A 24,570-nucleotide genomic window follows, 5' to 3' on the forward strand; every position below is an offset into this window, starting at 1 on the left:
AAGTATTAAAATGATACTAAAATGTTATGGGCCTTATTAAGTTAAAAATAAAAAGAAATTACACCTACTGAAATTAAATCAGTATTGTTTGGAAAATGGATGGACAATTTTATTTTTCCTGATGCGCTTCCCTAATGAACCCTAGCAGGTGGTCATTAAGTATTCAACAAGAAAATTGTTTTAGTTACATGACAGGAATATCAGGATTTTGCCCCTGTGATGAGTTGCCATGCTAATTCTGAGACACCAGGTAGGGGATTTTTCCCTGCATTGGGTGTTACTGAGATAAATTCTACTTCTCTTAAATCAGACTGAGGGGCACTGAGTCAAGAAATGAAGTCTTTCTAAGGAAAAATATATACATCTTATTGTATTTCTAGTTTGTACCCATTAGTCAGATGGCCTTCCTTCTCACCATCATTGAACCAGGGGATGACCCTTATTTAATTCCCTCTGAAGTTAATCTTTATTTTAAAAACATGCTATGTGACATCTTGGATGGGTGGGGTGTCTTTCTAGGAGGAAGGATTGAAGTTAACATTCCAAAAGCACAAGTTGATGGCTAATGGAGTAATGGGAGATGGACATCCTCTTTTTCATAAGAAGAAAGGGAACAGAAAGAAGCTAGTTGAGGTAAGTGGTAGAGAAAGTCTTTAACATGATGATTAGATAAAATCTTTCTGTTCCCAGTAACTGATGAAGGCAGTTGGGATTGAGGGAGTAGAAGATACTATTTTCTGGCTACCATTGGCTCTGCTCCCCCTCCCTCCCTACTCATAAGGAGAGTATGTGCTCATGGGGGTGGATTCTGGGTTTGCAGCTGGAGGTGGAGTGCATGGAAGAGCCTAATCACCTTGATGTGGACTTGGAGACCCGGATCCCTGTCATCAATAAGGTGGATGGTACTTTGCTCGTGGGTGAGGATGCCCCTCGCCGGGCTGAACTGGAGATGTGGTTACAGGGTCATCCAGAGTTCGCTGTCGATCCCCGATTTCTAGCGGTGAGTGGCATTTCCATCCAGCAAGATTTAAAGTCATTCCCTTGATATTTAAGCTGTGTGAGAGGGAAGAAGCATGCAATATTATGTCATTGTTTCTGCATTGGCAAAGTAAGAGTAATTATACTCAGTCTTCCTATTTCACAGAGTTGTTGTGAGGATCAAAATAATGTTCCAGTACTTGTTAAACTAAATGCTAGGCACTGAACTAGTATATAATCACCTAATTTTTTTTGGAGACGTCTGCTTAATGGCAGTTTTCCACTAGGATTAATCCTTTATTCACACAATAAGCATTTATGGCCAGAATAGACACTAGTACCTTAATAATTACTCCAGAGAAGTTTTATTCTTTTAGGATAATTGCAACTTTTCTCTTATAGTATATGGAGGATCGCAGAAAACAGAAATGGCAGAGATATAAAAAAAATAATAAGGCAGAATTGAACTGTTTGGGAATAGAACCAGTACAGATGGCTAACTCTAGGAATGGAAAAAAGGTGAGTGAAACTGAGATATTACTACTCTGTTCCCAGGCTAGATATGACTAGAGAAATTATTTAATGTTGTTTATCTTTTTTTACCCTGTATGTTTGAGAAAATTTATCCTCAGTTCACAAAGAAACCATAATATTTTTATTGATATTTTTATAGTCCTGTAGTATCTTCATCTGTAGAAGAGCATGAAATTCTAAAAGCTAACTTTAGCACTTCAAGAATATTAAAATGTAAGAATTAGTAAGACATGTTAGACAGTTCAGTGCTTTATCCTGATTTTCTACTGACTAAGGGATTTTTGGCAAATCCTTTTAACTTTTTCAATTTGTATATCCTGAAAAATTGAAGGCTTGGGAGCAGATAATCTCTTAAAAGTTTTGTATTTTAGAAGTGATTTTGGAAATTCTCTAGCAGTCCAGTGGTTAGGACTCTTGTGTTTTCACTGCTGAGGGCCTGGGGTTCAATCCCTGATAGGGGAACCTGCAAAGCTGCACAGCACAGCCCCCCTCAAGAAGTGATTTGGAACCTATTAAAATAGCCATGTTTTAATAGGCTTCTCAACATAGAAGATGTTGAGAATCATTAATAATATGCCAGTAATGGAAAAAGACAGGAAATCATGTTCTATAGTTTATAACAATTTTGGTCATTATGTTATTCCATGATTTGCAAGTGTACTTATACGTTTATATAGTTATAGATTTGGTGGATTAAGAACCCATAATCCTTTCCATCAAAATATAACTGCAAAAGTTTCCCTTGGCTATGTTTCCCTTACTTTGGACAATAGTTGTGTAAATATAAACATATAAATCAGGGTTTGGTAAACATTTAAATGGATTAATACTCTGTATACTCTATCTAATCATTCCTATTTTGATCTTCTATATACGTCTTTATATGTATGTGGTGTGTGTGTGTGTGTATATATATATATAAAACCACATGGCTTATCTTTTAACAAAATTTCCAAATGAAAAATATCTATCATTTGCATTTAACAAATTCTGAGAACATTATTTTGCCCATAAGATATATATATTTGTGAGGTGAATTTATAAGGCTTATTGTTTTTATACTGGGTGAAAGTTGTTTCATACAAATATTGTTGCCATGGAAGAATGTTTTTTCTCTCTTATCCTCCATGGCCCCAAGGGTATGATAAGCAGAGTGATTGATATGGGAGGCTGATAGTAAAGAAGGCTTTTTCTCCAGGATTACCTATTTTTGCCTCAAGTACTTTTGCTTTTCTTTATAATCAGTTGTCAACTCTAAGAAAGAAAAAGATCATAGCAAATCACAGAAAATTATAATGTGATTAGTATAATATTCTTACTGTAGAGTTGATCATGTATCTAGCATTGTATTATTATTGCATCCTAATGTGATTTGTGCTATTATGTGAAAGTATGTTAGTTGCTCAGTCTTGTCCAACTCTCTTTGACCCCATGGACTAGCCCACCAGGCTCCTCTGTCCATGGGGTTTTTCCAGGCAAAAATACTGGAGTGGGTTGCCATTCTCTTCTCTGGGGGTTCTTCCTGACCCAGGGGATCGAACCTGGGTCTCCTGCATTGCAGGCAGATTATTTACCATCTGAGCTACCAGGGAAGCTCTGGTAGTTATTATAGTTACATTTTAAAAGCCTAAAAAATTAAGTATTGAGATGTTTGTAACTGTCTTGAGTTTAATGCCAGTTTACTCAGTATTGCACTTAGGTCTAGAAATGTTCCAGCTTCAGTGAACTTAACCAGAATTTATAGTGAGCCCATTTACATGAAGCAATTCAAAATTCAGCAGATATGTAAGTTTATTATAGTGCGGAAAAAAATTATTTTAGTAAATTTGCTAAGGAGCTAACCCTTAGTCTTTTTGGTGTTCTAGACATCCAGACTCTTAATCTAGTCTGTCTTGAGTTTACCCCATTCTGATGCAATAATGAAGGATAATATTGTGTATGTCAGTATGGTTGTACTGTCCTTCACATGGTAAGATCATGTGAACAATCCGCCTTTCAGGAGAGCATACTGTATAAGTACTGATTCATTCATTGTCTTACTCAGGCTTCTTATTAACAAAAGTAAGCAATTTTGAAATGGTTGGCTAGAGTAAAGGTATAGTGTAGTCATGGGGAAAAAAATCAAAGCTCTGGTTCAAATGAGTGTCAGTGTCAAATCTTTGCTTTTAGCTTCAGCTCATAATGTTTCAACCTGCTACATCCAGCTTTACCTCGTCCCCATTACCATCAGGTCTGGTTGGACTATACTTACTTTGCCCCTCCTAAAGATAGTTCAGTGAAAAAGCATTTGCAAGCTAGGACCCTGTTGACTTCTATTTTGTTTTTTCTTCCTTTTACTGTCTTCTGTTCCTTCTTCCCAGGGTCATCATGCTGAAACTCTGTTGAACCGGGTTTTGCCAGGGCCTATTGCACCAGACAGCAGCAAGAAGCGGGCCCGTAGGACGCGACCAGACCTTTCTAAGATGATGGCCCTGATGCAGGGTGGAGGCACTGGGTCCCTGTCTCTGCATAATACCTTCCAGCACAGCAGTAGTGGCCTGCAATCTGTGTCATCTCTGGGTCACAGCAGTGCCACTTCTGCATCTTTGCCTTTTATGCCGTTTGTGATGGGTGGTGCAGCATCATCCCCTCATGTAGACTCCAGCACCATGCTTCATCACCACCACCACCACCCCCACCCCCACCATCACCACCATCACCATCCAGGCCTGAGAGCCACTGGCTACCCTTCTTCACCAGCCACTACCACCTCTGCTACTGCCTTGAGGTTGCCACCACTGCAACCTGAGGAGGATGAGGACGATGAGGATGAAGATGATGATGATGATTTATCTCAGGGCTATGATAGCTCAGAAAGGGACTTCTCACTCATTGATGATCCTATGATGCCAGCCAACTCAGACTCCAGCGAAGATGCTGATGACTGAAGACCCAGCATGGTCCCCATTGCTTGGGTGGCTGCTGTATTTCATTTACTCTGGCCCTTGGACTATGGAAAAGTGGGAGGGGCAGGGGAGATGTGGGGAGACCCAGGACTCCAGGAGGTGAAAAGGAAAAAGAACACTTGTACCTGATTGCTTCCAAATTTGAGAGGATTGGGTGGGTAGGGGAACTCCTAAAATAATACACGATTACTTCCTCGGTTCTGGGGAAGGAAAGGAGACTAGAGCAGCCGATGTGCTCACCCCTCTCTAGACACCTCCATTAACCACAGACTATGTAGCGCTGGCACTAGCCTCTGGCAGAGCCTGTTCCTGACCGAACTGTGGATACAGCTGGAGGGTCAGGAACTGTTACCTTCCTTCCCCTTGGCATTAATAAATTTAAGTTAATCCTTTCCCACTCTTCCCTCGTTCTATATTTGCTCAAACCGAATATAAATATTACCAGTTGATGTTCATGATGGGTAATTTCAACACCACTTTCTTAAAGTTCCTTACTGTTAATGTGTGAAGTTACCTTGGATAGGGCAGACAAGTCATCCGTACTCCGTGAAAAGCTTGTACATAAGCGTAGGCTTTCCACCTTGCCAAATGATCTAAGCTAAAATAGTAGGCAAAATGTTCCCAGATTCAAAATCCCAAGTTCTCGAAGAGATGAGAAAGAAGAATTTCCATCAAGACCCACGTATGTTTTGTCTTGAATTAACTGAAATTGTTCCGGGGAAGGTGTAAAAATGGTGTCACTTCATGAACTGTGGCAAGAGGACTGGCTGACTGGAAGGATGCTGTCATGATTTGAGCTCGCATTTGTTTCCTGTGACCCCTCCCCTACCGTCCTAGCGCTCAATGAAGCCTGGGCATTTAATTTCTCTTTCAAAGGCGAAGTCCTTCCCCCGTAGCACCGGTCTAAGTTCAGTTTATCCGCAGGGTGGGCTCCCTCTTACCGGCTTGAGCTCCCTGTCTGCCTGGAGCCCCTAGGCCAGCGTCCTAGCACGGAGGATCTTTCCAGGCCTGGAGCGGCAGAGGCTTTTGCTTCCCCATATTTTCTAGGAGAGAGAAATCCAGTTATGCTGTAGGCTTCCTGCTCCCACCCCAGATCCCTGTCTCCGTTTCCCCTTCCTTTGCCTATGGGCGGGGCCATTGCACCCGCGCGCGGCAGTTCGTGTGGGGCGGGGCCGGCACGTCAGGACTCCCGCCTCCTCAATGTCCAGCCGCCGCCGCCTCGAAAACGGAATCGGAGCTCCTGGAGACCTCGGCCCCGGGGAGAGTAAGGGCGGGGGCAGAGCATCACGTGATGACGTCGACTCGCGTGCGGCTGTTGCTAAGTTGACAAGAAAACCCCGCGAAACTCTGGACTCTTTTTGCGTTGCACGTTTTGTTGCTTTCCCTACTCTTCCTTCCTCTCCTCCCCGTAACCTCCGGAGGAAGGATTTTTTAAAAAAAGAATTCCGATCGCTGCCGGGACCCGGAAGCGGAAAGGGCATCTTTGAGGTCGATACTTCCGGGTCACTGGGAGAGTGCGGGATTCCGGGGCCGAGAGAGGGTGGCGGAGCCGGGACCTCGCGTGATTCTCGGAACCCGAGGAGAAGCGGCGTCTGTGGCTATGGCTGTAACTCTCGACAAAGACGCTTATTATCGACGAGTGAAGAGACTGTACAGCAATTGGAGGGTGAGATAGATCCCGTAATTTCCCTAGGGAGCCCCCCTTTGCCATCCCATAATAACCCCGTTTCTCGGCGCCTTTTTTCCCCTTTCCGTCAGGAATTCCCGGGTTCAGGGTCGTGCCCATTTAGTTGCTCCAGGATCATTCACCGTAGGCGACCCCAAGCGCCACCCTGTAGTAGGGAATCCCCCCCCGTAATCCCCTTACCCTGCGGCCCCCACCATCTTCCCCGCGTGCCTGCCCCCGTCATGCAGAACAGCCACCTCTCGTAGTTTCTTCCCGCCCTAGAAGAGGCATCATCATTCTTCCCTCCCACTCCGTGATCACGTCTTGCTGCCCCCTCCTGCAGTGTTCATACACACCCACGCACTCGCTCTGTCCTTCCAGAACCAGAGTGTTGTGCCCCAGGTCCCGCCAGAATTACAACCATTTCGTCAAGGATGGATGGAGGGGCCAGAAGGATGAGAATCGGGCTCTTGGCGTTTACCATTTGCGTTGCTCTTGCTGGAGTTAAAAAAAGACATACTGCTCACGCGCAACCGCCTCCTGTTCTAGGCCCTGCCGTGGGTAACACAGAAATCTAACGCTGAAAACCTGCAGGTTTTGGTAATGCAGAAAAACGATGTGATGCTTAAAACCTTATTAGTTTTCTCCGTGGTTGAGGATCCAGGGCACGTGTTTAGAAAAAGAGCTGTTACCGTTTCTAGTCTAAGGATTGGGCATTTTTGATTGCTTGAAAAAGTCCACAATTAAAATTTTTTTTTTGTCATAGTAATTTATCAGTTCAAACATTTGATTGCATCTTGTGGTGTCTTCTGAGCTATCCAGCTGAAGTAGGACCTCTGAACTGTTGTCATTCAGGGAAGATAAAGCTAAAGAGGGCTTTTTAAAACCTGAAGAGCGTCCTGACAAAAATGATCAGTTCTGACTTCAGCATTGTAAATTGCCTTTGAAACTGATCTACTAAAAACTAAGCTATTAAAATTGATCATTTGCCTACCATTCATACTAAAGGTTCCTGTGCAAGTTTTATCTTTTGAGCATAAATGCATTAGATGATTGAAAATAAAATGGGTTTTAGGCATTTTGTAAGCACAAAAGGACTATGCTAGACAAAAGCTGAACATAATTTATTTTTTAAAAATTTATTGGTTAATTTCTACCAGATGTTTTTATAAGTTCTCTCACTGTCATGTTTTAAAGTTTGAACGTGAGCCATATTAGAAATACTTTTCTCAATGCCCAGATATTTCCTGAAGATTAATAAGTACTATGATATGAGTAATAATCAAATGCCTGCTCTTCCGCTCATAGACCCCCCAAGTCACACACCTTTGCTGTAGTGGTTGTTTCTAGTCCCGGTGATTCAGAAGTTGATCAAATAAGCCTATCTAGATCATTCCTTGAAGCTAAAATTAATTTAGAGCTCAAAGTTCCCATCAGATCAGATCAGTCGCTCAGTTGTGTCCGACTCTTTGCGACCCCATGAATCGCAGCACGCCAGGCCTCCCTGTCCATCACCAACTCCCGGAGTTCCCATACATGGTAGATAAATGCAAAGCATGAGACTAGGGAAATACTCGAGGCCTAAAGACCCATTGGTAAACTTAATGTCAATGACAGTCTTTAAATCCATGAAAGTTAAGTTATTGGCCCCATTTTTTTGTTTGTTTCTCAAATACTAAAATTTATCTTGGCCCCTCTATCATTTGAAAGGAGCATGTTAAATGATAAGATCCTGATCTTACAAAGTTACAAGCCAATATAAAAATGTACTTAGCAAAATTTATGTCATGTCATTATGAAAAATCTTATTTGAATAGACTTCCTACTTTGTTGTAACTGTGAGTTTTAATAACTGCTTAGACCCCACCTGTTGAATTGCTGTATGCATTGTCTTTTCCAGGTTACAGCAACTTTCATTCCGACCTGCTTAACTAACGATTGTAGTTTCCGGAATAAGTTCTGGTTGCTTATCCTCTTAGGTGCAGCAGGAAAATAGTGAAATATACAGGTGCAAGCTATATTTGCTTTTCTACACTTATTCCTTTTTTGAGTAAGAAAATTGGCCTTGAAATAAGAATAACTTGTAGTTAACTATAGAAATCCCAAACCTTGTGTTGTCCACTCCCATCTTCAAAGAAGACAAAAATTAACTAAAAAACTAGTTTAGGCTCCACACCCACTTTAAGGGTTTTAAATACCCTTAAAGCATTAGCCTTACAGAATGGTGTGGTTGCTTCTTGTAACTCCAGTGCTGTTCACACAACTATCTATAGAGTTGTAGAGCACGAAAAGACTATTTTTTTTTTTTTTTTTTTAAATAAGAGAAGGAACTAATGTGTTTCCTTACCTCATTTATCTGCAAGTTGACTTTAAGGTACACTTTGTGAGGCTATTCTAAATAAGATATATCTCTTAATTACAATTTTCATAACTATGTCCCCAAAAGAATTGGATTATCACACACTTTCTTTTTTGAGTAGAAATTTCTCAAACATTAAACCTTATACCTGAGTGAATAGTGTCGTTTTAGGGATAAGATAATGGGCTTTTTTTTTTCTTTTTTAATGAGAACTGCTACAGCAGGAAGAGTTTTCAGCACCTTTCTGTCTCTGCAGTAGAGACCCCTAGGTAGTGACCCTGGGTGGTGAGCATGAGCTTCTCCCCTGTCTTCTTACACTTACCGGGTCCTTATTCAGAGCTTCCCAGTCTTTTCATGACTGTGATTGTTTTTAACCAAGTGATAGGATTAGTGCTTCATGGGGGTACAAGTGGGGAGGTTACCCACCATCCTGGGATCCCAGCTACTTTGAGAACTGAGGGGAGATTGTATCCATGCACACCTGTAACTCATTTGAGACCTAACTGTTGGGACATGCTGCTGTGTGTGAACCTTGACTTCAGTCATCTGCCTTTTAACCCAAAAGAATTCCATTTAAAAAATCAGAATGGTAGCTGTTTTCCAATGGAATGCTGATCCATTGCATTCATTCATGTGGCACTACACTACCCATCAGGACTGGGGAGGTGAGTGGCCCCAGCCTCAAAAAGGAAGTTTGTGCCTATGGAGAAAACTAAGAACCTATAGTGTCGGTATTTCTCTTGAGTGGTGATTTCTGGCTCTTTGCTGATTTTTGTTGTGGACAATTTCTTGTTCTGGATTGCCCTCTAAGACTAGGCAGTGACTTGTGTGGCTTGGGAAGGTTCTTTGAAATATGGGCAGTTTTCATACTACTTTTAACAAGATGACAGTTTGCTTCTACCCATCTCGGTTGCTCACTTATCTCTGGAGTGAACTAGAGAAAGGTGCTTTGGTTTCTTGAGTAAAAAGGAAGGCTAGATAGAAGTAAATGCCTGGGCAGGTTGAGATTCGTTTATTCTTTCTTACTCATTTTTGTTTATTTTTTTGCCACTATTACAAGTGCAGTGCCTGGCATGTAGTAGGCACTCATTAAACGCTGATAATTTGATTTTTGAGCTTTCATTCATCCCCATCTTGGTGTGAAGAGGTTTTTATGGAGGCTGTACTTAGTGTGATCATAAGTCTTGCCTTTTCTGAAACTGTCTACCTGTTGGCCCTGTGTAATTAATGGCATACCTTTTTCTTCTCAGAGTTGTATCAGTCTGGGTGATGAGTTAGATTGGTATCCTTGGTATAACTAGAGACTTAAAAAATGTTTTCTCTTTTAATGCAAATACCCTTTTGGTTTCAGAGGAAGATAGTTGTTCCTCTGCTGCAGTACTCTCCCAGCTTTTATCATTCAGATACCACTGTCACAGTTTTTGCTGATTCCTTACTGCTTGTATTATTGATATTTACCTTGCATTAAAAAAAAATCCGTTTTAGTCATGTAATACGTACGTTTTAAAATACCAAATTGTTCTAAAAGCCCTAGCATAAGAAACTGTCACCTGCCACAGAAGCACCCACTTTCCAGTTCTTTACTTCCTTTCATATTTTAAAGTAATATCTATATACTGCTATCAATATTTCTTGGTTTATCAGTTTTAGATATTAACTCTTATTTAGGTAGAATTAGGATTTAAATTTAACTTACACCATAACATTTCAATTTCCCTTCCTCCTGATACTTCCTGTAAATTTCTTGACATAGTTATGAAATATTTCAGCCTACAGAAAGGTAAAAGAAATTTCCAGTGAGAACTCATGTGCCTCCTCATCTAGTTTATACAATTAATATTTTTATCATACTTACATCCATCCCTCTGTGATTTTTTTTTTTTTTCACAGTTTTTAGTAAAATCAGTTTACATTGTTATACTCATGTAACTATTTTCACTGCTGGGTGAAGTAATAAAGTACAATTAAGTTACTATTAAGTTTTTTAATTTTTCCTGGCATTAATGATTACTTCAGTTTTTCTCCTCTTTTAAATGTCCTTAGCCTTAATTTTTTCCTGTAGATCTGTCATAATCTCATCAGTCTTTTATTCTAAAATTTTCATGCTCGACAGATATTTTATTCTGTTTTTGTTTTTTAACCACCACCACCCACTCCACCTTATCTTATTCTGCTCTGCCTGTGCAGGTTGCCCTCCAGTCTGTTGAACCTTGGAACTTCCAGTGTCCCATATATCCAGCAGTCCATGTTGTGATTTTTTTTTTCTTTTGTTTTGTTAGAGCATTTCTCTAAGAGGTTCTTAGGAAAGGATACAGAGAATAGATGTTTCTTGAGCCATTATGTGTCTTAAAAAGTTTTATTTTGTCTCTACTTTTCGTTAATAATAAGAGTTCAGTTAGCATAAAATTCAAGGTTGAAAATCACTGAGAATTCTGTTCAGAATTTGTCAACTATTTGTCAGCCTTCAAGCATTCAGTATTTCTTTTGAGAAGAGTGATGTGATTCTATTTCCTGTTCCAATATATATGGCCTATTGTTCTCTGTAAAACATCTCTTTATTCCTCATGTTTTGATATTTCACTGCCTTGGTATGAATCCTTTTTTTTTTTAACCCTTTGCATTGAGTTGGGAAGTGGGGGGCCATTTTAATCTGAAGACTCATATCTGTCAGTGCTGGAATTTTGCATCCTTTGATCATTTTCTCCCCTCCATTTCCTCAGTGATCTGTTCCTCCCCTGCCCCCCCAGAAATTCCTATTTAGTGGGGTTTAGAACTTTTTGCTTAAATTTGTTATCTTTTTCATTTCATTTTCTCTTTATTGTCTACTTCCAGATGCTGTTTCTTAACTTCATCACATTTTTTTCCCCAAGTTCTTCCTTGTCCCCTATTTTTTCTTGTTTCATGGCTATACTATATCTATTTCTTGTATGGGGGGTGTTTTAATTTTGTCTTCTGTCCTCTGCCATGTCTGTTTCCCCTGGATTTCTTTGCTTTCTCTCTTACATGTTGAACACTTCACAAAAATCAAATTGAGCCTTGGCTACTCATTTGTATTAAGAATACAGTAATAAGAAACTGGTGGGAAGCTCTGCATGAATAGGGTCTCTCAACTAGTAGAGAGGTTATGGTAGAGTAAATAGGTTAGCTTATTCCCTGGAGAACCCCTCAGATACTGGCAGTATCCTCAAGTATTTTCTGTGAATTTGGTGGTGACCAAAGAAAAACTCTCTAATTCTTGTCTTTGGGGCAGTTGTCATCCAAAAAAACAGACTTTCTGGAGGAGGAAATGGCAACCCACTCCAGTTTTCTTGCTTGGAAAATCCCATGAACAGAGGAGCCTGGAGGGATCTCAAAGAAGCAGACAGGACTTAGCAACTGTGCCTGCATACACAGGAAATGTGCTCTTGGCATTTATTAAGGTGAGGGAAAGAAATGGTCAATTGAAAGACAATTGACTATTTTCCACCAAAGAGTGTTTGAACTAAGCTCTGTCTTCTTATTTCTAAAAGTAACTACATTTAAAAAGTCCACTTAGGATTCAATGCAAGAAAAATTTCTGCTAATAAAATTGCATTCTTTCTATTAAACTAAGAGAACAATTTAACCTACTATTTCCATTTTGGTCTTGTCTCCTAGGAGTCTCAGAACTAAAATAATGTTTAATTTCTGCTGTGATTCTCAGTATCTACATAATTATTAGATTCTAGCCTAATAATTTTGAATTTCGCTATTATCTCTGTTTTAATACCAGAAGCCACCTCCATTTGTGTTTTGATAATACAGAATTTATGTTAAAATCAATTAAATCATTGACTTTAAAAAAAAAAGACTTTCATTGAATTTCTCAGCATTTATTAATTGCCTTCTGCTGGACCTAGTATCTAGAGCTTTTTGAGCCCCTTTCTTCAGAGAATGCATTAAATGTTTTTGTGGGAGGATTAGTTTTCTCAGGGCTTCCATGAAGTAGGAACTTAAGCTTGCTGACCAGACTTCTGTTCTTAGCCCTGAACTTACCATGTATGATATGTCCCTTTTCCCTTCTCTAATACTTGGTGCCTCCTGAATCCTGAGCCCATAAGGGCTTTACGAGATACACACACTTAACATCGATATCTTCTGGTTAAGAATGCTTATCAGGCACTTAGTCATTTACCACTCTCTCATCTTCCAAAAAACTCTAACCTTAGTACATAATGCTTTCCAAGTCTGTCTGTGTTGTTGGAGATGGAAAAATTTCATTCATTTTTAATGACTGAGTATAGTATTTCATTGTATATGGGGTGTGTATATACACCCCACATCTTTATCTGTTCATCTATTGACAGACACTTAGGTTGCTTCCATATCTTGGCTGTTGTAAATAATTCTGCAGTGAACATTGGGGTACATACATCTTTTCAAAGTAATACTTTCATTTTCTTCAGATATATACCCAGGAGTAGAATTGTTAATCATATGATAGTTCTAATTTTTGTTTTTTGGGGAACCTCCATACTGTACAGCGGCTGCATAAATTTACATTCCCACCAATGGATTATACAAGGGTTCCTTTTTTTCCACATCCTTGCCAGCATTTGTTATTTGTGTTCTTTTTGGTGATAGCCATTCTGGCTGGTGTGAGAATATCTCATTGTGGTTTTGATTTGCAATTCTCTAATGATTAATGATGTTAAAAGTTCTTCATGTCGGCCATGTGTATGTCTATTTTGGAAAAATGGTCTTCTGCCCATTTTCTAATTGGGTCGTTGTTTTTTTTTTTGATATTGAGTTGTGTGAACTGTTTATCTATTTTGAATATATATATATATTAGTTCATATCATTTGTAAATGTTTTCTCCCATTTAAAAGGTTTTCTTTTCATTTTGTCACTGGTTTGCTGTGCAGAAGCTTTTAGTTTAATTAGGTCTCATTTGTTTATTTTTCCTTTTGTTTCCTTTGCTTTAGGGGAGAGATCCAAAAAAATATATTGCTATAATTTATGTGAGAGTGTTTTGCCTGTGTTTCTTCTACATTTTGGTCTTTAATAATAATGATGGCAAAGGCTTAGTAGTTACTATGAGCTAGGTACTGTTCTAAGCATTTCATATACATTTGGTAGTTTAATTCTCACAGCAGCACTTACAGATGTGAGGATGTAGGAGATTGGAACACAGAAAGGTTGGGTCACAATAAAGGGTGAGGTCATGGGTTTGAGCCCAGGCAGTCTGTCTTCAGAGTGAGCCCTCACCCAGTAGGCTTACTGTCTCTCTAAATGTAAAAGGCAGAAAAGTTAGTCAAATGATCCTAGGTCTCCTTGTAGATAAAAATCAGGAACTTCCCAAAGAAATTCATTTTTATCTTTAGGACCCTAATGAAAGTATCCTTGCCTCTGTTCTTTTAACTGAAAGAGACAGAGGTAGTAGAAAAGTATATCTTTATACTGTTATAATAACTGTATCCTAATGAAAAATATCCATCTTAATATGTGTATTTTAATTAGAATTTCAGCACCTCTTTTTTTAAAAGCTAAATCATCATTAGTGTGAGAACTGCCTATGTGTTTGTGTAGAGTTTTGAGTGTGCTAGGTATTGATTGGGGCTTTTGAATATGATGATGCCTGCTGCAGCTCAAGTTTTATCATGAGCTTACAGATTACATCCAGAAAGTGCCTGCTCGGTAGATACTGTTCCCATCTGAAACACCTGTTTCAGCAACACTTGGCTGTTACGTGGACCAGACAGGCTGGAAAGTGGGGGAATTTGGTGACAGGGCGGATTGGGTGAATGTTGAGAGTCTGCACACCAGGAGCCACTGCTGTAGAATGGTTCATCTCAAAAACGGAGCACAGGAGTTTGTCTAGATTTGACAAGGGGCCAAGTCTGAGTCCTAAAGATCTCCCAAGCAGAAGAGGTTAGGTGGGAATCTCGGACTGTTTAAGCGATAGAGTTGAGTTGAGCCCCAGCTGTCTCGAATGCCAGTGCTTGGAACTGACTGTACAAACTGGTCCTGGGGCAGCAGCAGCTTAGCCTCGTGGCTTTTTATTTTTTTTTTTTGCCACCCCCTCCCAGTATTTTTTTGTTATTCATTTGTTTGTTCGTTTATTCATTTATTTTTTTGGCCACACTGTGCAGCATGTAGAATCTTAGTCCCCTGACCAGGAATCAAACCCATGCTCCTTGCAGTGGCAGCATGGAGTCTTACCCACTGGACCACCAGGAAAGTCCCCCACTCCAGTATTTTAAAACAAATTCCAGGCATAAGTTAATCTGAAAATATTTTAGTATTGTATATAATTTATTAAAATGTTACTGTGAGTAACATGTTATTTTTGTTTTAATTTGTGTTTAATTGGAAGATAATCGCTTTGTAGTGTTGCATTGGTTTTAGCTGTACAACGAATGAATCAGCTACAAGTATACATATAACCCCTCCTTCTTGAGCCTCCTTCCTACCCCACTCCCATCATGGAAGTTTTACAAACAGATTATTAATCTCCCACAGTTTCAGAAGACTATTTTAAGATTTAATCTGTATTTATACGCCTTATAAGATTTGAAAGTACAAAATAGTGTCCAAGCCTTTGCTGTCAAAATTGTTGACTATTGTAATCCTTTTTATTGAATCACATTTTAAGAAAAAACTTTAAGTTTATTATCTTTAGATATTCTGTATTTCTCCTGGTGTTTATAAAGAATCAGTCAAAAATATTCTATGAAATGGTCAAAGCAGCTGGGTTCCAAGAGAGATTAGGATTAATCCTCTGACATTTTTGATGGACAGTAGAAAACCAGACATTTTATATTAATGGAAATCCTTGAAATTTGATGGATTGGTTTCCTGTATCCTCATAAAAAAGCTGAGTACATAGGTCTTTTTTTCTCTCTTCCTATTTTCAGTTATATTGAGATAACTTTTATGGTTTTCCTATGTTATTAATGATTAATATGTAATTATATTCTTTGTATATCACTAACTCAATGGACATGAATTTGAGCAAGGTCTGGGAGATAGTGGAAGACAGAGGAGCCTGGTGTGCTGCAGTCCATGGGATTGTAGAGTCAGACACAACTTAGTGACTGAACAACTTTTAAAAAATTTATTACTGTGTATTTTGAATTTTTGTGCATGTTGATACCCTTTTCTTTGTGGAAAAATTTTGACTAAGATTTTAAGTATCAAAAAATACTAAAAGAGACTTTTTGGTTAGTTTCAGTGGTATTTTTGAAGATGTGTTTAGGGAAAAAATTTACGTATTGGTAGCCAAAACACATAAATATAGGGGAGTACCTGTTGCTAATTTTGGGGGGTTATCAAGGTACTAGTAATACTGTTGGCACAGAATCCATGTTCACTGAAGAATTGGAATGTACGTGGCAAAGCGGGGAGGAGAGATGACCTGATGCCAGAGTTAGTGTTAATCCATGTCAGGGATCACAGGACAGTGGTCCCCAACTCTGATAACAGGACCCTTTTACAGTCTTAAATTATTCAGCTCCCCACAACCTTTCTTTATATAGGTTTGATCAAGTATATAAACAAATTTGGCTTCGTACATACATAAAGTTGGAAAAGAGAAATTTTAATAAACTCTTCAGATAACTGTGGATATTCTTTGTTACTACACTAAAACTCTGGAAGTAGTTAATTGTCCTCTCTCTCTTTTTTTGTTTTGGCCTCTCGGCTTGTGGGATCTTAATTCTCCAACCAGGGTTTGAACCTGGGCCCTTGGCAGTAAAAGCACTGAGTCCTAACCACTGGACTGCCAGGGAATTCCCTGGAAGTGGTTATCTCTTGAAAGTTAGTTGTGGAATTTAAAACCACAACAGTGAACTTTTCATACTCAAGTTACGATTTTGTAACATCATCTGCTGGTTATTTGGAAAATATTGTTCCCTCAGTTGTATACTTCTGGTAAATGTACACGCTTCATTATATGATGTTGGAGAATTGTGTATGTTAATATTCTGCTGATATCATCAGAAAAGTTCTTGAATAAGTAGAGAAGTTGTCAAGTTCACAATGGTTAGTACAAGGTTTTCCAATTTTGATTTCTGTTTGAAGGCTCAAATTTCATCATTAACAACACATTTCTTTCATTTTCCTTGAAGTGATAGACTCACTTCATTCATTTTCAAGAAAATGTATGCTAGATATCCAAGTCTGTGACTAGTTTAATTTATTACTGGAATAATTGAATTGATACAAGTGCTTTTCCTTGAGACAGCTGTCATACTTCAGTGTACACACAGAAGTGCTTTGGATGTGCTTTCCATTTCTTCACACAGACTATTAAAAAGACATATACTCAAAGGTTAGGATTTTATAATATTCGTCATTTTTACTGCATCAAGGACATTTTCTAAGTGAAACTGGCTTTTTTCCCTTTCTGTTGAGTGTGTAGTAGTGATGAATGTAGCTTGGTGCCACTACCTTGACTTATGCTAAGGCAGTAGCAGTTTTAATTACCATTGCTTTTGCATCATCAGTGGGAACTAATGATAAAATCTTACCAACCTGAAGGTCAACATTTTCTCAGTGAAAATCAGTGAGGGAATGCATAAGGTTACTATATAGTAACTCCTTTGGGTTATATATTTTGTTTTGCTAGAGAAATGCAGCAGAACCCTCAATTGCTATTTTATTTAGATCCAAATTGGCATTCAGAAGTCTTAAAATGTGGAAGAATCTTAAATAAATTTTTTAAAAATTGAGATATTATTGATTTATAGCATTATGTATGTAGGTTTTATTTTTTTGTTGTTTTGACCGTGCCACATGTCTTGTAGGATCTTGGTTTCCCAACCAGGGATCGAACCAAGGCCCCTACAGTGGAAGCTCAGAGTCCTAACCACTGTACCACCAGGGCATTCCCTGTAGATATTTTTCTTGACTTTACAGGGAAATCAGAGATTTGACCTTATAGCTCACAGTTATCAGTGCTTTGGTCTTACAGAACAGTTCAGGAGTAGCTAATGGTTGGAGGACTCACAGATCTCAATTTCAGGACTTAATACAAAGCTGCAGTAATCAAAGCAATGTACTAGTGTTTAAGGGCAGACATGTAACTCAGTGGAATAAAATTGAGAATCCAGAAATAAACCTTCACATTTACATAATTTCTTTTTTGATGTGGTGCCAAGACAGTGTGGGGGCAGGAAATGAGGTTAGGCCCCTTCTTTACACCATACACAGACTTTACTCAAAATGAAGCATAAATGTAAATATAAGAGCTAAAACTTCTATAGAAGAAAATATAGTTATATCTTCGTGTCCTTGGGTTAGGCAAAGCCACCTTACATGTGACATCAAAAGCACAAGAAAAGGATTTGGACTTCTTCAGAATAAAAAACTTTTGTGCTTCAAAGGACATCTATACAAAAGTGAAAGGAAAATCCATTGAACAGGAGAAAAAAATGCAAACCATATCTGATAAGAGACTTTAACGTGTAAAAAAGAACTTTTACACTTTAGTAATAAAGCAATAACCCAGAGTGGGAAAAGGATCTGAACACACACTTCCCCAAATAGGTATACAAATCATCAGAATCATGTGACTGGGAGCTCAGTCAAGATCATTGACCATTGTGGAAATACAAATCAAAACTGCAGTGAGATACTTCGTACCCACTGGATGGCTATAATGAATCTAAGTGTTGGTCAGCATATGGAGAAATTGGAACCCTCACATGTTACTTTGGGAAAGAAATTTGTGAAATAGTGCAGGCACTTTAGAAAACAGTCTTGTGTTTCCTCAGAAAGTTAAATATAGAGTTACTGTATAACTAGCAATTCCTCACCTAGATATATACTCAAGAGAAATATGTGCACACAAAAACTTACTAATGTTTATAGCAGCAGCATTCATAATAGCCAAAAAATGGAAACAACTCAAATGTCCAACAGTTGAATGGATACAATGTAGTATATCCACATAATGGAATATTACTTAGCAATAAAATGGAATGTGGTATTGATACATGCTAAAACATATGAACCGTGAAAGAAGCCAGACACAAATGCCATGTTTTATGAGTCCATTTATGTTACGTGTCCATAATAGACAAATCCTTAGGGACAAATGAGATTAGTGGTTGCTAGGACTGAGAGGAGGTGGATAATTATTGCTAATGGGTTTTGGAGGGGAGAGATAAAAATGTTCTAAAATTAGATTGTGATGGTTGTATAACTGAATACACTGAAAACCACTGAATTTTACACTTAAAGTTGGTGAACTGTATATGAATTTTGTCTCAGAAAGCTATTTAAAAAATAGAATAAGTAATGACTGTAAGGTTGCCAAGTATACATGTACCTTAAACTTTGAATTTCCATTAGGAAAAAATTATATGTATCTTGGATATATTCCTGTTGTGCTCGTATGAAAAGAAAATGACCAAATTTTCTACTCTGCCTTTCAGAAAGGAGAAGATGAGTATGCCAACGTTGATGCCATTGTTGTATCAGTGGGTGTTGATGAAGAAATTGTTTATGCCAAATCAACTGCCTTACAGGTGAGAGGTTTACAGCAGTGTTTAGCTCTGAGAGTCATTGAATCAGCTACTGTTCAGTATGGTAGCCACTAGCCACATTAAAATTTCAGCTCCTCAGTCCTCAGTCTCAAGTACTCTGCAGTGGCTATCCTGATAAACAGAGGATGTGTAGAATAGTTCTTTCACAAAAAGTTCAGTGAACAGTACTGACTAATCTCATTTCATTGGAATCTATATCCAAGTTCTCACACTACAAGATTATTTTGAAGTTAATTCCAGATACCTTATTTCATATGTATAAATACATTGATTTTTTTGTATCTGTTCACACTGTTGTCTTTTCCCATAGACGTGGCTCTTTGGTTATGAACTAACTGATACTATCATGGTATTTTGTGATGACAAAATCATCTTTATGGCCAGCAAGAAAAAAGTGGAGTTCCTGAAACAGATTGCCAACACGAAGGGCAACGAGAACGCTAACGGAGCGCCTGCCATCACACTGCTCGTACGAGAAAAGGTCAGAATGAGCAGAATGCGTCATTAATAGGAAAGAGTGTTTAAAAGCGGTGAACAGAAAAGCCTTCCAGGAATTTAAAAATACAAGGGGAAGATTTTAGCTAACTGTCATTTGTTAGAAAGAAAGAAGAGTTCAATAATCCTATCAGTTTGCAGTAACACAAATGGGTAATGAAATTACGGTGAATACTAACTTTATCCATTCTTGAGGCTACTTCTCTTAGTATCTTTTTTTTATTATTATTATTTTTTTTACTTTACAATATTGTATTGGTTTTGCCATACATCAACATGCATCCGCCACGGGTGTACACGTGTTCCCCATCCTGAACCCCCCTCCCCATACCATCCCTCTGGGTCATCGCAGTGCACCAGCCCCAAGCTTCCTGTATCCTGCATCTAACCTGGACTGGCAATTCGTTTCTTATATGATATTATACATGTTTTAATGCCATTCTCCCAAATCATCCCCCTTCCCTCTCTGTGTCTCTTTTGCTGTCTCTTAGTATCTTAACTAGAACAAAAATCTTTAAATATCCTTAAGGAAACGTATACCTCATTTCCGATTTTTATCAAATGTAATCTTTTTTTATTATATTGCCCACCTGACAAAGATTTCTTTTCAGAATGTTGTTCACCTTTGTATTTCAGTTTCTTAGCTCTTCCTGAAGTAAAGAATAGTCTTCTCAGCTTATGTGGCACTTCACTTAAGCATATAAATATATCCAAAGAAATTTTGTGTAACCTTTTGGTATACTACAGTTTTCCCTAAGGAAATAGGTAGGAAAGGGGAGATAGAATTTATTTCTTTCCGTAGTTTAGAATATTCTCTACCTAGTACTAGTAGAACATAGATGTCTAATTCTTAAACTAAACCCCCTTTTTCTCCCTGTGGCACTGACAGAATGAAAGTAACAAGAGTAGCTTTGACAAAATGATTGAAGCCATTAAAGAAAGCAAGAATGGCAAGAAGATTGGAGTGTTCAGCAAAGACAAATTTCCAGGAGAGTTCATGAAGAGCTGGAATGACTGCCTCAACAAAGAGGGCTTTGACAAAGTAAGAATATTCTGGAAAAAAGCACATTGAGAGTTGAGAAGACAAAATTGTGAGGGGCTTTCACAACTGATAGTGCAGAGACTTTGTTTTGAGAAAGCTGTATATTCATTCACATTTCCATTTTCAGTTCCTGTGGCTGAGTGGTAAACCAGTTCACTTTTCAGTTAGGAGTGAGGCATTCAGGAGACAGTTCAGCTACTCCAGAGGGAAATTGAGGAAAATCTCTTGTCCAAAAAAGTTTTCTTTTCTTTCTACCTCCTTCAGCCTTTATGGAAATCTCAAGAGAGGCATTTACATTTACACTTTAAACAATATGTTAATTCATTGCCTCTTAGAATACACCAATGACCTGGTAAAGAGTTCTTTCAGATGTTTATTCAATCCAAGAAGAGAATATTTAGATATTCTGCAAACTGCTGATGAGTAGTTTGCTAAATAACCAGACATAGTCACTGATAATATTTGAACTGGGGGGGAAGAGATTTCTTTAGCAGTTCTGTGTCTGCATGTTAGGAACTGTTTATCCCTTTGACTGCAGATAGACATCAGTGCAGTTGTGGCCTATACCATTGCTGTAAAGGAGGATGGAGAGCTCAATCTAATGAAGAAAGCAGCTAGCATCACCTCTGAGGTCTTCAACAAATTCTTCAAGGAAAGAGTCATGGAAATAGTTGATGCAGATGAGGTAAATTGGGGGTGGGAGTGTCTTTTTACTCTTTTAATGAAGTCAGTCCGTCCCATGCAGTGTTTTTTAGGTTGTGTTCAGCTTCCTCTGGTAGTTAAGTTGGTGGTGCCAGCTCTCTTTGAGAATAACTATAAACGTCCACTGTAGTTTCTGGAGCTTACCCAGTATGTCACTTGAGAATTCTTTGAATAGCTGCAAATTGCACACATTTCTCTAAATTTGCTTTTGCATGTACACCAGTGTGTTATCTGGTGCATAAACCACTTCATAAGACTTCTTTGGCATCCTATATGATATCAGGACATATGTTGTCTTCAAATGGTCATGTCCAAAAACCCAACACCCTTCTGCCACCCTATAGTAAATATTGTTTTATTTCTGGGTATTTTTTATAGAAAGTTAGACACAGCAAATTGGCTGAGTCTGTGGAAAAGGCCATAGAAGAGAAAAAATACCTAGCTGGGGCAGACCCTTCTACTGTGGAAATGTGTTACCCTCCTATCATTCAGAGTGGTGGCAACTATAACCTCAAGTTCAGTGTGGTGAGGTGAGTATGAGAATTTCAAAATATAAACAACCAGAGCACTTCAGCCTTTGGCCTGTTTTTTCTTAGACTCATTCTGGGATTCAAAAAAATAGGAAGAAAAAAAATAACCATTAGCCTGCCTCCTGCATTATCTTCTTGTTTTATTCTATGTATAATTTAATTTTATTTCACATAGTTATTCATTTCTTACTTGAGTATTTGATTGTAAGCATTTTCCAGATGATTAAAAATGACAAGAAAAAAATGCAAAACATGTTTAAAAAATAAAAATCTTGCTAGGTATATCATAATTATTCCCCTTCTAATTTTTAAAAATACTGTAAAGAATGCTATTCATCGGGCCTGGTGGAAAGGTGATGGCTTACCATCATACTGTTAGATTATAATGCATAAAATTCAGTATAACTTGCGTCTTTGGGAACAACTTTCCAGAGCCTTTATAAACTGACTTGGTTTTTAAAAAAAAAAAAGTTTAGGTCATTTTTTCTGCTTCAGCTTTGGGATATAGCAGGTCAAAATTGTGATTACAGATGTGTATGGTAGGTATGCTAAGGACTTCACAAGTTTGTGTAATGAGATGCTTTCTCCCTTTGGTCTCTAGTGACAAGAATCATATGCATTTTGGGGCCATTACCTGTGCCATGGGTATTCGCTTCAAATCTTACTGCTCCAACCTTGTTCGCACTTTGATGGTTGATCCTTCTCAGGAGGTTCAAGAAAATTACAACTTTTTGCTTCAGCTGCAAGAGGAGCTGCTAAAGGAACTAAGACATGGTAATGTGTGCCTTAGATAAGGTTTAGAAATTATGTAACAAAAATGTAGCATTCGTGGGACTGTTTATCCCTGAGGCTGTTGTACTGTAAATAGAATTAGATTTTACTAACTTCCAATCATCCTAGCATTTAGTTCTTCAATGTACTTTTCGTTTATGCAGGAATGGTTACTGTGGTTTTATATTGATGTTTACAGAAACCTCTCTGACTGGTTAGGACTCTTTGTTCAGATCTTCATAAAATACCATGCTCTTACTACTTTTCTTTAGAAAGTTCTGAGAAGTAGTATCTCTCCCAACAGACTATGTAATGTTAATCCTATATTGAATGAATACCAGGAATCTTAGTTTGAGAGCAGAACTAATGGCAACCCTGCTAAGCAAGCTGCTGCTGCTGCTGCTAAGTCACTTCAGTCGTGTCCACTCTGTGCGACCCCATAGACAAGCAAGCTACTGTCTACTTAAAAGGAGAGCATTTGGCACCTCTTTTGCCATGAGACTCCTCACTCCCATTTAAATGGGACTTTATGTTTGCCGCTTTTAAACAACTTTGTAAGCCCACTTAAAGTTTCCCAGAGCTTCCAGACAGCATTCCCTCCTGATACCTCAGGTCAGTCTTGAGAAATCCAACTGGCAATCCATAGTCCTAGGTTGTTCAATGAGAATAAAAACTTCTCTGAGGCTACTGTATTTGAACTACTCTGGCTTGAAATACATATTCATATCCTAAACCTTGAAAAATTATGTCCAGCATTTTTCCAACAGTAATTCACCTGTTCAGTAGTCTTGTTCTTCAAAATGTGTAGTAAATTTAATGTAATGCTATTTATCAACTCTTAAATTATTTCACTGAGACCAGCTAGGGTTCCACAGTCCCCGTGGAGTGATTCTCAGTGTAATTAAAGAATGACTGGGTGGATTGTTTTTTAAAATGCACATTTCTAAGCCCTGCCAGCCCTGCAACTGTATTCCTTATTGTGTGTTTTGAGAAACCCTGCTTTAGGTGACGTAACAAGTAAAAATAATGTTGATTTTAAAAATGTGATTTGTGGTTTTTTCCTGAAAGATACTTTAATGTCCCATCTGTCTTGTCATTAGGCGTGAAGATATGTGATGTGTATAATGCTGTCATGGATGTGGTTAAAAAGCAGAAGCCAGAGCTGCTGAACAAAATTACCAAAAACCTAGGGTAAGATGCTGTGATATACATTGTCACTGTGTCAGTTTTCATGACTGGCAGTCATGGTGATTCAACCAATGTTTGTGGACTATTCAACATAACTGTGTGCCAGACACATGATGTTATCAGAGAAGGTATGTAAGTTCATGGAGATGTTTTCAGACCAATGTTGTAGATGTTTCAGGCTTAAATTACAAATGTGAAGAGACATTATATACAATATTTCCTCTCTTAGAACAACTCAATTCATATTTGCAAAATGAGTACTCTGAGATATCCAGCTATTTAAATTCTTAACTTTTTTTTTTTTCTCCAGTGTTTCTCAAGTGTATTTGATCATTGAACACCTAGATATACTACTAACATATTATAGAACTGAAGACATTTGAGAAACAAAAGCTCTAGGCAGGCTCCTTAGATGAAGCTAGTTGGGATATATTGTTTATTTCTGGACTTCTGTGATGGACAAAAGGAAATACATTGACCTATACCAAGTTTTGGCCTTAGAGACTTAGTAAATCCATTTATCAACATTCTACTAGAAGTTATCTCTTATTCCAGTTGTTATACATTCTTGGTAGTGTACCCTTTAACAACTCATCAGTAGTGGCAAATTACTCAGCTTGTTTGCCTGCCTTACCTTGAAAATCAAAATAGGATATCGTGTACCTGGCTCAGGTTAGAGGCCTTTTAGCCTATTGTTGAAGTTTCCTTCATTTCTTTTTTAGGTTTGGAATGGGCATTGAATTCCGTGAAGGTTCTTTAGTAATTAATAGTAAAAATCAGTACAAACTAAAGAAAGGTGAGTTTTACATGCATACATTAGAAAAATACCTTTTAAAATACTTTACCTTAGT

General features: G+C 38.3%; 2 protein-coding genes and 1 non-coding gene across 10 annotated transcripts in view; all 3 read left to right on the forward strand.

Annotated features, from left to right (window-relative positions):
* CHD8 (chromodomain helicase DNA binding protein 8) overlaps nucleotides 1–4,850 on the forward strand; it is a 58,863-nt gene extending 54,013 nt beyond the window's left edge. For all 8 annotated transcript variants that reach the window (XM_055537127.1, XM_055537130.1, XM_055537131.1 and 5 more), the window contains exons 35-38: nucleotides 520–633; nucleotides 821–1,000; nucleotides 1,381–1,497; nucleotides 3,873–4,850. In XM_055537127.1, the coding sequence (XP_055393102.1) occupies nucleotides 520–633; nucleotides 821–1,000; nucleotides 1,381–1,497; nucleotides 3,873–4,439 (978 nt within the window). In that variant the 3' untranslated portion in view covers nucleotides 4,440–4,850. The remainder of the gene's footprint in view (nucleotides 1–519; nucleotides 634–820; nucleotides 1,001–1,380; nucleotides 1,498–3,872) is intronic.
* Nucleotides 212–320, forward strand: LOC129622177 (small nucleolar RNA U6-53/MBII-28). The gene has a single exon (XR_008699854.1). It is a non-coding gene; the product is annotated as a small nucleolar RNA U6-53/MBII-28 (small nucleolar RNA).
* A 1,055-nt stretch (nucleotides 4,851–5,905) lies between the features above and the next one.
* The window catches only part of SUPT16H (SPT16 homolog, facilitates chromatin remodeling subunit), a 34,988-nt gene continuing 16,323 nt past the window's right edge, over nucleotides 5,906–24,570 (forward strand). The window contains exons 1-9 of the mRNA XM_055537136.1: nucleotides 5,906–6,123; nucleotides 18,881–18,973; nucleotides 19,302–19,472; nucleotides 20,376–20,528; nucleotides 21,067–21,213; nucleotides 21,609–21,760; nucleotides 22,362–22,534; nucleotides 23,632–23,722; nucleotides 24,442–24,515. Coding sequence (XP_055393111.1) covers nucleotides 6,058–6,123; nucleotides 18,881–18,973; nucleotides 19,302–19,472; nucleotides 20,376–20,528; nucleotides 21,067–21,213; nucleotides 21,609–21,760; nucleotides 22,362–22,534; nucleotides 23,632–23,722; nucleotides 24,442–24,515 — 1,120 coding nt within the window. The 5' untranslated portion in view covers nucleotides 5,906–6,057. The remainder of the gene's footprint in view (nucleotides 6,124–18,880; nucleotides 18,974–19,301; nucleotides 19,473–20,375; nucleotides 20,529–21,066; nucleotides 21,214–21,608; nucleotides 21,761–22,361; nucleotides 22,535–23,631; nucleotides 23,723–24,441; nucleotides 24,516–24,570) is intronic.

Source organism: Bubalus kerabau, chromosome 10 (genome assembly GCF_029407905.1).
Source record: "Bubalus kerabau isolate K-KA32 ecotype Philippines breed swamp buffalo chromosome 10, PCC_UOA_SB_1v2, whole genome shotgun sequence".
NCBI lineage: Eukaryota > Metazoa > Chordata > Mammalia > Artiodactyla > Bovidae > Bubalus > Bubalus kerabau.